A 15,086-nucleotide genomic window follows, 5' to 3' on the forward strand; every position below is an offset into this window, starting at 1 on the left:
AAATATTTTGAATAAGTTAATAGTACTCAAAACCTCCGCTAGGAGCAATTTTCAGCCTATATATCAAAAACTGCGGGATTTATTTCCAATTTCCAAAACGAACAAAAATACTTTGACATGTGATAGAATGAAGGCAGGTACCTTTTATATGACACAAGTTTAGCAGCACAGAGAGTGTGTAGTGGTACCATCTATTATCTACATTGCTGGAAATCGAATTCAAGCCCCATTTGTGCTTTCTTGGATGTATTTATAGTTTCTCTATAAATTTACGATCTATTCACTTTCACTGCCATTTTTTTACAAATAAGAGTGAAAAGCTAAAGGATATTTCACTCTATGTGACTTCGCAATTTTGTTAAAATGTTATAATTAATTAATTTATTGAATCATGAATAATTAATATAAAAAAAACATAATTATTTAAATGTAAAAATGTTGATTTTTTTAAAATTAATGCAGAGCTAGACAATCTTTACACAAACTGTTATTATTTTAGAATTAATTAAGAATATTTCATTTGTCTCGATATTTACTTATTATCTAATAAAAATTTATGTAGAAAGGTGGTCGATTTCTGTATACTTTAATTTTCTGAGTGTTGCGAGTGCAATGAAGACAGAAGGAAGGAAATAAATTTATTTCCCACAGCTTATGCTATCGAAAATAGTAGAAGTCAAAATGATTTCCAAACCAGGCGAAACCGCCTAATGAAGTTTCTTCATATAGACCAATTGCACTGCTTCCTGTAATATCGAAATTATTTGAAAAATTACTACTTGAAAGACGCACATCAGTAATTGAAGCCAATGAATTAGTCCCGACGTATCAATTCGGATTTGGACATAAACATTTTGCAATGGATCAAGTTCATAGAATAACGAGCGTAATTGAAAAATCGCTTGAAGAAAATACTATTTGTTCCATGATATTTCTAGACGTTGCATAAGCCTTTGATAAGGTGTGGCATGAAGGGCTCGTATACAAACTAAAATTATTTTTACCAGAACCATACTGTCAAATACTTCAGTCGTACATGACTGGCAGACATTTTAGATCAAAACAAGGTGATTCATATTTAACCTTGAGAGAAATAAAAGCCAGAGCAACACAGAGAACTGTATTGAGACCGGTCCTGTACCTGCTGTACACATGTGATATTCCAGTATTAGAAAATAACACAATTGTGACTTTCGCTGATGACACTGCTTTTTTAGCAGTTGGAAAAATGCGTGAAGAAGTCACGGAACAATTACAAACAGCTGTGAATCAAATAGACGATAAGACAAAAAGATGGCGAATAAAACTCAGTGAAAGCAACATCAATTTTACAAACAAAAGAATACGAAATATACTAGTTAATATAAAAAATAAATACATACCATATGTCAACATGGCAAAATACTTAGGTATAACTTTGGGTACTAAGCTATGCTGGAGAGCCCACGTAAAGAAAAGAAAATGTGAAAAATATGAAAAAATGTATTAGCTTATTGGGAAAAATTCCATTCTGTCCCTCCATAACAAGTTACTCTTATATAACCAGACATAAAACCAACATGGATTTATGGTATCCGCTTATGAGAATGTACCAAAGAGAGCAACATCAACATCATTCAAACATGCCGAAACAAAGTATTGAGAGGCATTATTAACGCACCGTGGTACGTAAGAAATAGCGATGTCCATCGGGACCTGGAAATAGAAGGACTTGGCAAAGCAATCAAGAAATGTGGAAGAAATCATAAAGAACAACTCATCCAAAATGTGAACGTCAAAATCATCCAGCTCCTGAACAATGCGAACTTAGAAGGCTAAAAAGAATAAAACCCTCTGAGCTAGTGTAAGGTGTTAATGCTAACAACCCAATTTTATGCAGTGTTCACGCCATGTTTGTGTGATGTTAAATTGTTAGAAAACTGAAAGACACCGTAGGGTAACATGTTAGACTATCAAATTTAGTAATATTAAGGCAGGTTTAAGTTGTTCATTGGTCTGGTCAGATTGTGATAGTATTAAAATCACTAATAAGTGTATTTGGTTAAAAAAAAACTGAAGCTTCGAACTGATATGTACTGCAACAAGGCAAAACAAACATACTCTACATCAATAATCCAGAGGCCATTTTAAAGACAGAGGGATGTTGCCAGCAGTAGATCGTTTTTATTTTTCCCGCATTGTTGTAGTTGTAGAAAAAGCATCGTATACAACTTGGACAAAATGTCTATTCCTACTCATAATCAGACTTACTACATTCGCCTGCAGCTCGTGCACTAACGTCACATTACCAGAAAAAGGACAACATTTCGTGTCAATTATATAACACGTTATTTCGTTATCTGCAGATAAATATTCGGTTTTTATACTTTCTCATTCCACTGCAGCGTTGACACAGTCGATTTAAGAACTGATTTTGATAGAGTTATTTTTGTTTTCCAGAGAGGAAGTGACGAACTGCTTTCACAGTCAAGTGTCTCAGTGATGGCTCCCTCAGCTACTCATGCCGACAACAATAACCAGGAGAACGCAAAAAAAGTGAGTACGATGTCATCTCTTTGTTTCCGTATCACATGTTGAAGACATAGAGCATAAAAATACTGGTTTCATATATTGATGGAAACACAAACACGGACTATATTAAATTACAATTCTGGGGTTATCTGCCCTCGCGAGTGGAACGAAGCGAGCGTAAAAACATACAGCGGCACTCGATCCCGGGCTATATCCAAAGTTAAAATACATTTTTCATTCGCAGAGATCTAAAGAACACAAGTGACATGGGCGAGATAAAAAGCTCCATTAAAAATCGAGGCGATTCTGTGATTCATCCTCTTTTATCAGTTTCAAAGAGACTTGGAAATTGCAGATTTCTTTTTTTACATAACATGCGTGCGGACGATTTACATTTCTCTAATCGGCGGCCACGTTGATTAGGATTGCAGTAGTTACGATTGTGTCAGGGACCGAATCTAATAACAATTACAACATCTCATGGACAATGGCATATTCCGGTTAGCCATTGCATAATTTCGCACATTAAGACCATTTAACCCTCATTTGACACATATTCAAGCCAAGCAACACACCCCGGAGTATTCGTGGCCCTTCCGGTAGAATTTCCGGACGGTAAACAATAGCACTGCGTTGACATATTCATAACTTGTTTTATTGCGTGGACCTGAACGGATGGACGTTCCTCCTGGGTATTGCCTCATCATTATGCACCCGAAGGAAACAATTAAGTTCACGTATTTATGCAGCCACGTAAACATCGACTGCGCCATGTTCTGCCATAGGGTTTAGTTTACTTTCACCCATAGTTTCCTATTACTAGCTTGGGAATTGCTTCAACAGCGTTAGCTTTTATATGTCACTCTATTTGTGGAACCCATTGACACACTAAGTAAATACATGTCTATCTTCTTCTTGGGTAGAGTTCAGTGCCACTCTTTCCATAGTTGGAAGTTTACCGCACCGTTCTCGGATATGTTATGCTTGTCATTCTTCGATCGTGAAATCCTGACGGATAGTGCGTTTTATCTAAACAGTGTAGTAAAAATGTTGAACGTTAATTTTTAAAATGTGGCAATCGATTTAAACCCTCATTGAAGCCTTGCTAAGCTCATTGATTTTGTTTTGCACAGCCCAGATAATCCGGTGATGACACATATTTATTACGTTTTGTGTATTGGACCTCAAATTTCGGGCTCATCATAGTAATATCTTGGAAACCGTAAGAGGTGCAATCTTATTTGAACAAGTGCAACCTTGCGTATTTGAGCAGTTGTTTCACTTCAGTATTTAAAGTTCCGAAATCTCCGATACTCACGGAATTTTCAAAACTGGAATTTTATAAATACCCAAATATGCAACTTTGCGCCCGATTAAGTGAGATCGTATCTCTCCTGGCTTCTCAACTCTCAATGGTCGCGATGGTTATTTAAAATTCCCTTTTCGTTTTTTCTTGTTCGGTACATTATAGTTAATGTCTTGATTGGTATCCTCCTTGCCAGTGCATTCACTGAAATTGGACAGAAAGAAGGTACTTTACGTCCTATTTATTTACCTGAAAGCACAATTTCAGCGGTCAATACCGGAAAATTGACCTTAGGTATTGACAAAACCATTTTCCGATCCCTGTTATTCTTTTTTTTTTCAACCCCTATCATGTCAAACATGTTTAAGTTATTGATGTGTTAAATCAAATATAAAATACAAAACCGAATACAGTATCAGCTAAAGTGGGTCGTAAAAAAATGGTCGACACGTGAGTTAAAACGACTCTCCCAACTTCCTTTCTCGGCTCGTCCTGAAAAACAACGCTTTCCGACCTTGTAATGTAAATAACAATTTCCAAAAGTAACTTGGCTATCATACCGGCATAGATTATGAGTTATGCGGAGCGGGTATAGTCAGGCGCCATTCTTTTACTTTCCTGCTAATGGAGGTGCCATTAAATAATTTCTTAATAGTATCAAACTTAGTCATATTGTAATTTCGTATTGTATTTGTAGGTGGATGTGCTTTATAATCTGAATGGAATTTGTCAGGGAAATGTACAGAACGTCGACCACCCAACACTTTTAGAGTCATTACAGTGAAACAAATAATGACTTCAGTCACGGACTACTGTCGTTTGCAGGCTTTACCGACGGGACTTTTTGTTACTTACTTAATAAAAGAATCAATCCGCTTCAAGTATTATTGGTCCTCTATCGGTAACTCGCCGCATTAAAGTGATATCATTCAGGAACCAATCGTTGTCTTTAGCCCTCAGCGGCCTTTTGGAAACCACAACGAGCTTAGATAACGGAACGAAATCCGGTTCATCCGGAAACTAAACGGTTGTTGCCTATAAACCGAGTTCCCTGGGGCATTAATGGAAATATGCAAGTTCTCCTATTCAGTTTAAGGTGAATATTTTAACCATAACTCCGAGGAAACAGTTTGTAATCTTTTCAAACTGTGCATATTCACGTTATTAGTGGAGATTTTGGAGCGCTTATGGATTACTGCAGAGGCAGGATTTTCTGTCAGTATTTTGAATTCGATTAATTACTCGGATATTAAGTGTTCACGGTTTTCCCACAATGTATCAATGAAAAAGACACGAACTTATTACGTTGACGATCAATTAACTTACGCGTTGACAATATTGATGCCATAAACATTATGTTTTCATATTTTGTAGGCAATATTGCCTAATCTGCAGTTTCGCACTTGCTTGAAGTAAATAGAGGCCACTTTTTTTCGGTTTCGAAAAATTTTGAAAATTTTATAATACTTGCGGCAATTAGCATCTGCACACCGTCAAATTTCATGGAAGGTATAATGATTTTTAACATACCCATCAAGAATGTTTTGCCACATGGTTTATTTGAATCATCCAACATATTTTTGTGCGGTAAATTTTGTGACACATTTCATTCCGTCGGGAAGCAATAACGTGTTTTGGACAGATTACTCGTTTTCCATCCCACAGTAATTGTCACATTTTTATCATCGAATGAGCGATTTTTATTAATGCTCTATTGAAACATGATCCTCACCAACTCCAACAATGTCCGCTGTAACGAAACCAGAAATTTTACCTAAGTGAATCTAATGTGCAGAAGTTTCGCAATGGTGGGAAGTGGATCGAAGTGATTTGTCTTTGTTTGGAAAATCTTAAAGTATTTTCATCCATTCAATTCTCTATCAAGGTTGAACAATCACGGTTGTTTCGTGCCCCATGTTTTGTAGTGCAGCAGGAGTTTATTATACTGAGAAATAATAATTATGTTTTCAATGGATTTCTTGGTTTCTATGCCGTTGTTGTGTGTCACATTTTAGGAAGCATTTTTTAGAATTAAGAATGGTTTATTAGAATTGTTCTGCACATTTTTATGTGCTAACTTGTATATAACTTATAATTTTATAAAATTCCGTATAACACGTTTCCTAAGCTTTCTATTCAGTTGAAAGGTTTTTGCCCATACGTGCCTTAAGCCAGCTGAAAATGTACATCTTATGCTCCGAAAGATCGTAGCGCATTGCATAAGCAAATATTTATTTTCAGGTCAAACTGGAACAAAACGTAGGAAAACCCTCTCGTGTAATCCACATCCGCAACATCCCCTCTGATGTAAGCGAGGCAGAGATCATCCATCTCGGTTTGCCCTTTGGTAGGGTCACCAACGTCCTCGTGCTCAAAGGCAAAAACCAAGCCTTTTTGGAGATGGGCGATGAAGCCTCAGCTACAAGCATGGTGAGCATCCCCCAATTTTCGTCACATTTCAGACCTATAACTGTTTTTCTAACTGTTTGCCTTAGGTATCATATTTCGGTGGTTCAGTAGCGCAGCTTCGAGGCCGATCAGTATACGTCCAGTATTCGAATCACAAAGAGCTGAAGACTGACCAAACACATTCAAATGCCGTAAGTCAATATATTGCGTTGTGTGGGGTGCGTGCCGAGAACTTTTTGTTGATACAAAAGCTGGAACAAAAAGTTTCTAACATGCGAAAATGATATGCTAAATTTCACATGTTTCAGTTGGTTTCACCCTCGGTAATAAAGTTATTTCATTATAACAATTTTCGACATAGTAGCTTTGAATACGCGTTAAGGGGTTTATTTTCATGCGATTATAGGGGTAGATAATGCAGACGTTTTAGGGAAATACTTTGAATGTTTAACGAGAGGCCTGGGGATCTCTCCTGTTTGATACGTGTTTTTTAAGCTTCGCGTGGAAAATCATTACGGAAATGTGGAGAAAAAACAGTGTTATCATTTACATATGCTGTCATGCAGGTATGCGTGAAAACTTTTCTTTTTGCCGGCTTTTTGCTTCGGAAAAACCGCTTCCATGTGAACAAACCGTCACGCGAGATAAAACTAGAAACTAAAATGTATATCGTTATGTTTAGGAAGTGTACGTCGAACAAAGTTTTTGTCCCCATAACGCGAACGCTAAAAGCTTTTGTCGTCCCCACTTTGTTTCGCTTTAGATCTAGTTTTCACCCAAACTGCGACATTTCGGACAAAATCATCAGTTTTTATCGTCGTGCAGCATATACCGACAACTTGTTGATATCTAAATTGAACAGATTTACTTGCTTGCCCTTTAATGTAAGCATCTCACTGTAACGCAGCTCACTAATACATATTACCTATAAATTATGGATGAAAACAAGAATTCTTTCCACTGTTATAATAACTATGGGCAAACATTTATCCGCCTGTGGCCATGTACTCGGTAGTAATTCGGAATTTCTTGTCGGTCACAGAAGTTGTGAATATTAATCGAGAACTAAAAGACTGCCGAGCCAACTACCCAACTTTATGTTGAAACAGTTGTAGTTTGCATTTAATTTAGACCTATAGGCGAAAATTCAATTTTGCAGGTAAAATCGCCGAGATATAATATTCTGAAACTTTTGACGGGATGCCTCTTGAGCACGTTTTAATTATTATGTTCGTGACGTTTAATTAGAATAATATAATTACCCAAAATTAGTGGTTTGAGGGATTCCGGCGAATAGCAATAGCCACTTTCGTGGTTATTTAACCGCAAAACAATATTACCATTTAGTGTCATTTTGGGTCAGTTTAGTCAGGCGGATTCATCAAGCGAACGTGACGAGTTGAAGAAATTGGAAGTATATTATTAAAAATAGCTCACTGCTTTTTCTTAAGAGGTTTAAGCATTGAGCGAACGCAAAAATATTAGTTTTCTGTTACTCGTACTTCCCCTACTTGCAGGTTTTCGTCGCTATCAATTTATTTGTAGTAAACAAACATGCGCAAAAGATTACTTTGGTACCGATGGCGCGGCGGCGTTCCTTCTTCCTTCACCTAGATTGCTTCGAGAAACCGGCGTTTTCCTTGTACCAAAAAGGCGCATCTTTGTTTTTGACCTCCGCATTGTGCCACTCTGCATAATTACATTTAATATCTATCAGGCAAGTTGGTACTGTACCTTTCTGAACGATTCATGCGCTCGAATTGAAATTCTATCGTTACTGCGTGTTGGTAGTTTATTTACTCTACGCATTCGTGTGCTAATAGTTTAGCGTTAATACACGCATCAGAAAAGTCTAAGGATGGATTACCACTTGTGATATTCTTCCCCATTCTTTTGACAGTATCTTCTCGAATCCAAAGACACTGGGAATGTTGGCCATATGTGGCGAAGCTCTTCTTTGAAACATGTTCCAGACACGCTCAATTGGATTCAAATCTAACGATTTTGCTAGCCATGGCAATGCGATGTTTCCTTTGTTGGTCAACCAGTCTGTCACTCTACCGGCAACATGTGGACGAGCATTATCATGCATCAGGCGAAAGTTTTGGCCATCGGCGTCAGGAAATGGCCAGACTGTATGGCCAGGAATGGTATCGATGTACTGTCGACTTGTTAGAAATCGATTTGGAAAAACGAGATCGGTTTTGCCGTCGATCATTATTTTGGTCCATACCATTATCGAGCCATCTTGCAACCAATTCAGGTGCCATAACTGTAGGTCGCCTTCTAGCTGTTGAAACTAAAAATCTATCTTGAGCTGTAGTTGTAATGCGTCCACGACCTGGCTGTTGCTCGGCCGGGGTTCCAGTTTCTCTAAAATGCCGTTATAATCGACTAATAACACTTTGAGAAACGCCCATCCGCTCAGCTATTTTAATTTGTCGAAAACCAGTTTGAAGAAGGCCTATCGCTCTATTAAACTTATCGAGAGTTAAATGTTGTTTGCTGGTAAAAGATAGTATTTTCAAAGAACCTGCTAAACACCAACTAGTGCCGTAGAAATTGAATTAAATCAACCTTATAATTTAGCTGAGTACAAAATTCTAACTTTTTCATATCGTCAAGAAAATTGTTTTATTTACTTTAAAAATTTTTCAATCAATTGAAATATATATGCAGAACCAGGACTTGCGTTAAAATAATATAGTATAAACTACAATTGAAATTACTTGTTATCGGTTTTATGATTTTATAAAAATATCCTTAGACGTTTCCGATGTGTGTGTGTTTTAGTTCGATTTACTAAACTGTTTTTTATCATTATTCCTTACAAGGCCAATAAGGATTTTATTTTGAAAACGTTCCTGTTCAAATTTTTCAAAGATATATTATGCGATTCTTCGAAGTGGTCTATTAGAATACCTCAAAGTTCTCAGGCCTTCGTGACTCCCAACTTCACCCGACATTGTGGGTATCTGCTCGTTGAGATTCGCACATATATTTAGCTAGCGAGCATACCTTCTAGAGTTTTAATTTCCTGCAAGATAGTCTCGGGTTTTCAGCTTTAAGACGACCCCCAGCATCAATAATGCGCATGACGGACTGTTCATTAAAGATTTTCTGATGGTCCTCTAACGCAACTCAGTTGCCAATTTTCACTGTATGGAGTTTACGTCATACGTTTTTTAACACTTGTCATTATTTACCCTGAGAGTCTCATAAATATAGGGGGAGGACATTCCTTCGAACTAAAGTTAAAAAATCTCTTTTTTGTACTCAAGATACAAAATACTTACCATTCAAAAAACGCGAAGTATTCAAAATTACGAGAACCAAACTCGACTAACAAAACATGAATACCGACGTTTCTTGTCGATATATAATCCCGTTCGTCGCGTCATGGAAAAAATCATCAATGGCTGCGTTTTCCGAAAGGCGAAATAAAGCGAGTGGAACACACTTTGAGCGGAGAACGCATTAATAATTTAATAAAAGTGAAACGGCTGAAAGGGCTCACCCAGAAAAACACACATTAAGGGGTAAAAAGAGAGAACGAACCGCTTTCTCGGCCGATCGGGTAAATAGCATCGTTAATTTTCCGGTTGCAGTAGGGTGCGATGACTGATAAATCGAATCCGAAAAAGATAGGAATTTTAAAATTCTATTTGATGGTGAGCATTATCATGTCCGTTTAATTAATAACGTCATAATCTAAACAGATCATTTATCATTATCAATTGCAGTTAATACCGCAAATTATTTTTCCCTACATTTGCAACCGTTCCGATACGTCATTCACATTTCAAATTGAGCCTGATGAATTTGTATTTTCCAATTTAGAACCATTCACCACCTGTCAAATCGATTGAAATCAACTTTAATATATTTGATGTGATATGCAGTCCTCTACCGTAATGCCCTGTACGACTTAAAATGTCTACAGCATGCAGAGTTTTTGGAGTTTTGACTGAAAAGGTGAGAGAACAAAAGTATGGAATGCCCAAAATTTATAGCAAATTCCATAAATATTCTATCTCGGGTCATAGAAGTAAAGTTGACTTATTTCAAACGCCTTTGTAGTCCGATTGAAAAGGGGTGTCGAAAGTCAGTTAATTAGAAGCGAAAAATTAACAAATTACTTAAGGTCGGTATATTTTTTTAATAATTTGCTGGGGCTGTCAGAAAGCAAGAATTTGAGGAGGGGGCATGAGAAATTTGCTGGCAGTTTTACAGTAGTATCAGTAACGCGTAAATGTCGTTTAAAGGTAATGAGGCTAGGGCAGACACGGGTGTCAACGTTGCAACCCCAAGTGTATCCACAAAAGATCGAAATTATGTAAAAAAACCCGTTTAGACCGTAATTTTTTAGAAATCACTAAACCTATGGAAGTGTCGGCTGGGAATTATAAAGTAGCATGGCAATTCCCGGTCGACGAATTTGAACATACACATCTTACGATCGACACCTTCGCCAAACACCCTCAATTAAGTCATGAATGACGTGCTCGGTATCAATTAGTTCTCCAATTAAGTCTATAAAATACACTCCACAGTAATTGAATTTATTTAACACTGAAGATTTGATCCGAATTCTGCGGAGGACTCGCGCATTTTTGCGACGCATCTTAATTTGCTCACCCTGTATATGTAATATTCGCATGATACGCAATTAATTTCCAAATAATTCTGGAAGAAGCGAAATACCTACGCTAAACGTAATTTATCGACAATGGCCCTTTAAAAAGTAGCCGTGCACGTCTACTTCAGCGATCGGAAGTGTGTTCCGAGCACCGGTTGAACATTTTTTCCCTTTCCGTTTTCTTTTATTTTCGTCATTACCGGAACGTTACCCGGGGAGGATGTATGAGAGAAAGAGATAATTTAACGGGAGCAGGAGACGAAGAACGCGAAATAATAGAGGAGATTGCGTCGGAATATGTGACGTGAGGGTTACGAGAGCCGAAAGAGAACAAAAGACCTAATGAAATTTTACATTTTTTTTTCAACCCGAAATTTTCCTGGTATTGTCGAGGGAGTGCAGCAGGAGAGGGGATCCTGAGCTTTTTATGTTGATTGCCACAGAAGCAGCCATTTGTCACAGATAACCTTGCATTTCGGCTTAGAATACGTAGAAAACACTCGATGGAAATATAAACTGGGTACACGACGGTACGTTTAAGACTTAAAGCTATCAGCATTGTAACCGACACAGAGTCATAACTTTCCAGATCTAGAGCCGTGTAACACACTCGGAAAGCTTTTATGCCGAACTAACAAACGTCAGCCCCCTTTTATGACTAGATACGAGTACAACATCGAAACGGATGTTTGTTCTATTTCAAAGGCCTATAAAGGCGTATTCTTGGAAAATACGTGGACTACTCTCGGCACACATCATTTCGAACGAATACAAGCGAGAAACTATTTATTTATTTATATATTTATGTGTTCCTGCGGGAGCCGATATTTTCGGTTTTACACACAAGGCTTTAACAATATAACGTTACGTCCCATAGAGCCGATTTCAATTTTCTCAAATCGGCACATATCCAATTTGCCCGAGATTTTTCTCGACAAATTAAAATATATTAAGTCTGAGCTCCCCACATTACACTTTCTGTAAAATACCGCTGCCATAACGTTGACCTAATTATTTTTTAAAACGGGTATTGCACGCCGGTTAACCAGAATACGAAATTTAATAACTCCCCTACCCGTATAATTTTGTGCTCATAAAAAATTTAAATTAATATATATAAATATAAGAAGGTCTTGGCGAGATGAGATTTTATTTGCGTCAGTTAGGCCCTGCGTGTGCCTAATTTATCTAGACCGTTTCTTCATTCCTTCCCGGGTTATTAACTCCGAAATTACCCCAATGAAGGCCTCTGGTTTTCGGTTCATTTGAATTGATGGGGATCCGCACCTGTCGCACTTATAGTAAGTCAAAGTTAAGCACGGTCGTTTTTATGTATTTACGGATACACAGGGTGTTCGTTTTTACTTACGTACACCTAAAAGTGAGCAGCATGATCGGACTCTCTGATAGTGACGAGACGGGCATTGTAGCCAAAGTTGTATGATCGTTGAAAGGCGTCACTCTGTTAATTTAAGCAAGTACGGTAGAAAACTTGTAGAAATTGCCAGACATCGTCTCCAAACCGCACATCCATACGACTATTATCGGGTACTTATGGTTGGTGCACCCTGTCTTTCCATAAAAGCCTGTATTTGTTGACCAGCGTTTTTTTTTTTTCTTCGTTCCTTTATTTTTCTATGAATTCATTACACATCATTATTTTAAGTTAAACTCTATGACAAGTCAAATATGCTGATAAGAACAAAACAAATTATTCGCCCTACATTAATGCAATTAAACATAAGTGCCTGAAAGCTCTTTACGACATTAACCCGCACGTACGACGCCCCACACCTGACACCATTAGGGAATATAAATGAGGTTAGCAAAGAAGATACGTGTTCGTGGTGTGCAGTTTTAAAAACTTTTATTACTATATCTCATTACTCTTTCAAGAGACGTAAAACGGGACCACCGCTTTGGATAATATACAGTATAATGAAATGGCAACGAAGGGTTCGTAAAATAAGATTATTGCGTTATGGCGAATGCATTAGATGTTGACCGTTGAGTACCAAGCGAATTAAGCTTAACCCCTGCCCTAATCTCAATGCTCTAATTATCCCGTCAGTGAACCCTGTTGAAGGGATTAGGGGGTAAGGGAAAATTATCGTATTATCGGGGTGTCGAAATATCGCTAATAAATAATTCCCTTTATTCGACAAAATTAATTCATCGCCGGTATAATAATTAAATGGTCCCTTCCAGTTCGGTTAATGCGTTGCTTAGTGCAAACGGGAATTAATTACAATGGAAAATAACTGTCTTCGATCAGACTGGTGATTTCAGGTTGGCACGTTAAACACAGGCCTGAATTAATTTTGTTTTGATGAAACGCTAATATACAGGGTGTCTCGAAAAGAAAGGGTCACAGCTGTAACCGCAGACTATTGACGCATCAAACAATCTAAGCAAACTGGATTCGCATTTCTAAAAGGTTTGAGAGATACAGGATGTTTAGTTACAGAGTCAGTTGTCTTTATTACATCATAGCACCAACAATTTTTGGGATACTAAGTTTCGAAGAAGAAATTCTTACACACACCAGTCTTTATTGTAAATATGTAGTCACTATATGGTATATAGCCATTTTTCAGTATTCAGGTAGGCATATATTTACGAAGTTGCCACATTTTTACACGAGATTAAAATCAGAAATGCGACAAATTTAACAGCAAATTGTTCCGTATTATCCAGCTAACTCCTCTCATAATGTTGCCGAATAAATCACCCATCTCAACGAGCTCATTATCGTATGTGATACACAGTAATTATTATATCTTTTCCGACACGACCCCACCAAATTTTCCATGTGGGATTTCGGCCAATACCCATTAACTATTGTCTGATCAGCGCCACCAATAATGAGCTCGCCCAAACCGAAACAATTGTAATAATGTTGGTCCAATAATTAATTGAACATTATGCGTGTTCCATTTCCAAGGGGAAAGTTCGTTAAAATGTTTGGTCTTCGAACCCTCGCCAGAGGTTAATTCAATTTTCCATTAGACCTGTGCTGGGCCATCATAATATATGTATATGTTAATATGATGTTTTGAAGTTTCGATGATATTATTGGCATATTAATTGTGGCGCATAGTATTGATTGGCTAACTAAGGCAAACTTTGTACCATTAGGTCTTATAATTTCATTAATATTGTTAGAGGAGATCAAATTTCCATAACTTTGGTAGTAGTGGCGTCGAAACCCCCTAATAGAAGTTTTTCTAAATAAGTTCTCTACTGGTTAGTAGGCTCCAATGATATTGGAATACGTTTTCCAATCGATGCTTGTTAATGATTTCTCTGTAAACTTGGTTAGGCCTCAAATTCTCGAAGCTTCTTTACTTTATTATGCTTTACGTAGGTCTAACTGGTACCTCAATGGTACGGCTAGTTTTCGTCCTTTGTTTTTACCTCAAGCACCAGGAAGATACAATTGAATTAAAAAAATGTTTTCTGCAAATATTATTTATGGTTGCTCAGACACAACCGCCTTAACCTTTTTAAAACGAAAAAAAAAACAGAAAAAATAATTCTGAGGCAAATTTTTTTTTACGATTATGTCAATATGGTCATATTAACTAAACTGAGTATGATCCAAACAAGTGCCAAAGTCGAGCTGAATATATAAAAAAAAAAAACTATTTGAAAGGTAAATAAAAACGAAAATACATCTTAAACTCCAAAAACGTAATCAGACAAGATCGGATTAAGGGCAGACGGTTTGGTGACACTTTTGAGGTTTGCCTACATCTTTTAAGAATTCCAGTGAACTATGCGTTAAACACTTTATTTATTAACTCCTGGCTGGTAATGGCGATTACCTTGATAAGATGTCGAATAAACAACTTACCATAAAGTTACTCTTCAAATAATAACCTCCTATATATAGTGTGGTATATTTTTAGGTCACTTCAACCTGTTGCTAACTCAGCCATCAAATCCTTTGCATATATTAAAACGGGAGTTTCAAATTGCCTGAAAAACGTATATTTTATTCAAAAGGTAATTTTAGGCTCATTGTCAAATCTGTTAGGCGTAGAATCGTGCTGCCATTTCGTCTTCCCCCTCAATTCCTAGTGTCTCGTTTGGGGTTTCTGAAATCCCTTTGTATAATCGCCCCGCTAATCCCGGATCTTTGCGATGAGCGTGACGTGTTCAGGGAAGATTATTAAAATAATTAAAATTCTGGGGCAAAAGGTAAATAGAATATTAAAA

General features: G+C 37.2%; 1 protein-coding gene across 7 annotated transcripts in view; it reads left to right on the forward strand.

The window, feature by feature from the left end:
* The window catches only part of heph (polypyrimidine tract-binding protein 1 heph), a 311,014-nt gene that overhangs the window by 266,058 nt on the left and 29,870 nt on the right, over positions 1–15,086 (forward strand). For all 7 annotated transcript variants that reach the window (XM_066289861.1, XM_066289862.1, XM_066289863.1 and 4 more), the window contains 3 exons: positions 2,440–2,535; positions 6,059–6,247; positions 6,313–6,417. In XM_066289861.1, the coding sequence (XP_066145958.1) occupies positions 2,440–2,535; positions 6,059–6,247; positions 6,313–6,417 (390 nt within the window). The remainder of the gene's footprint in view (positions 1–2,439; positions 2,536–6,058; positions 6,248–6,312; positions 6,418–15,086) is intronic.

Source organism: Euwallacea fornicatus, chromosome 14 (genome assembly GCF_040115645.1).
Source record: "Euwallacea fornicatus isolate EFF26 chromosome 14, ASM4011564v1, whole genome shotgun sequence".
Taxonomy (NCBI): Eukaryota; Metazoa; Arthropoda; class Insecta; order Coleoptera; family Curculionidae; genus Euwallacea; species Euwallacea fornicatus.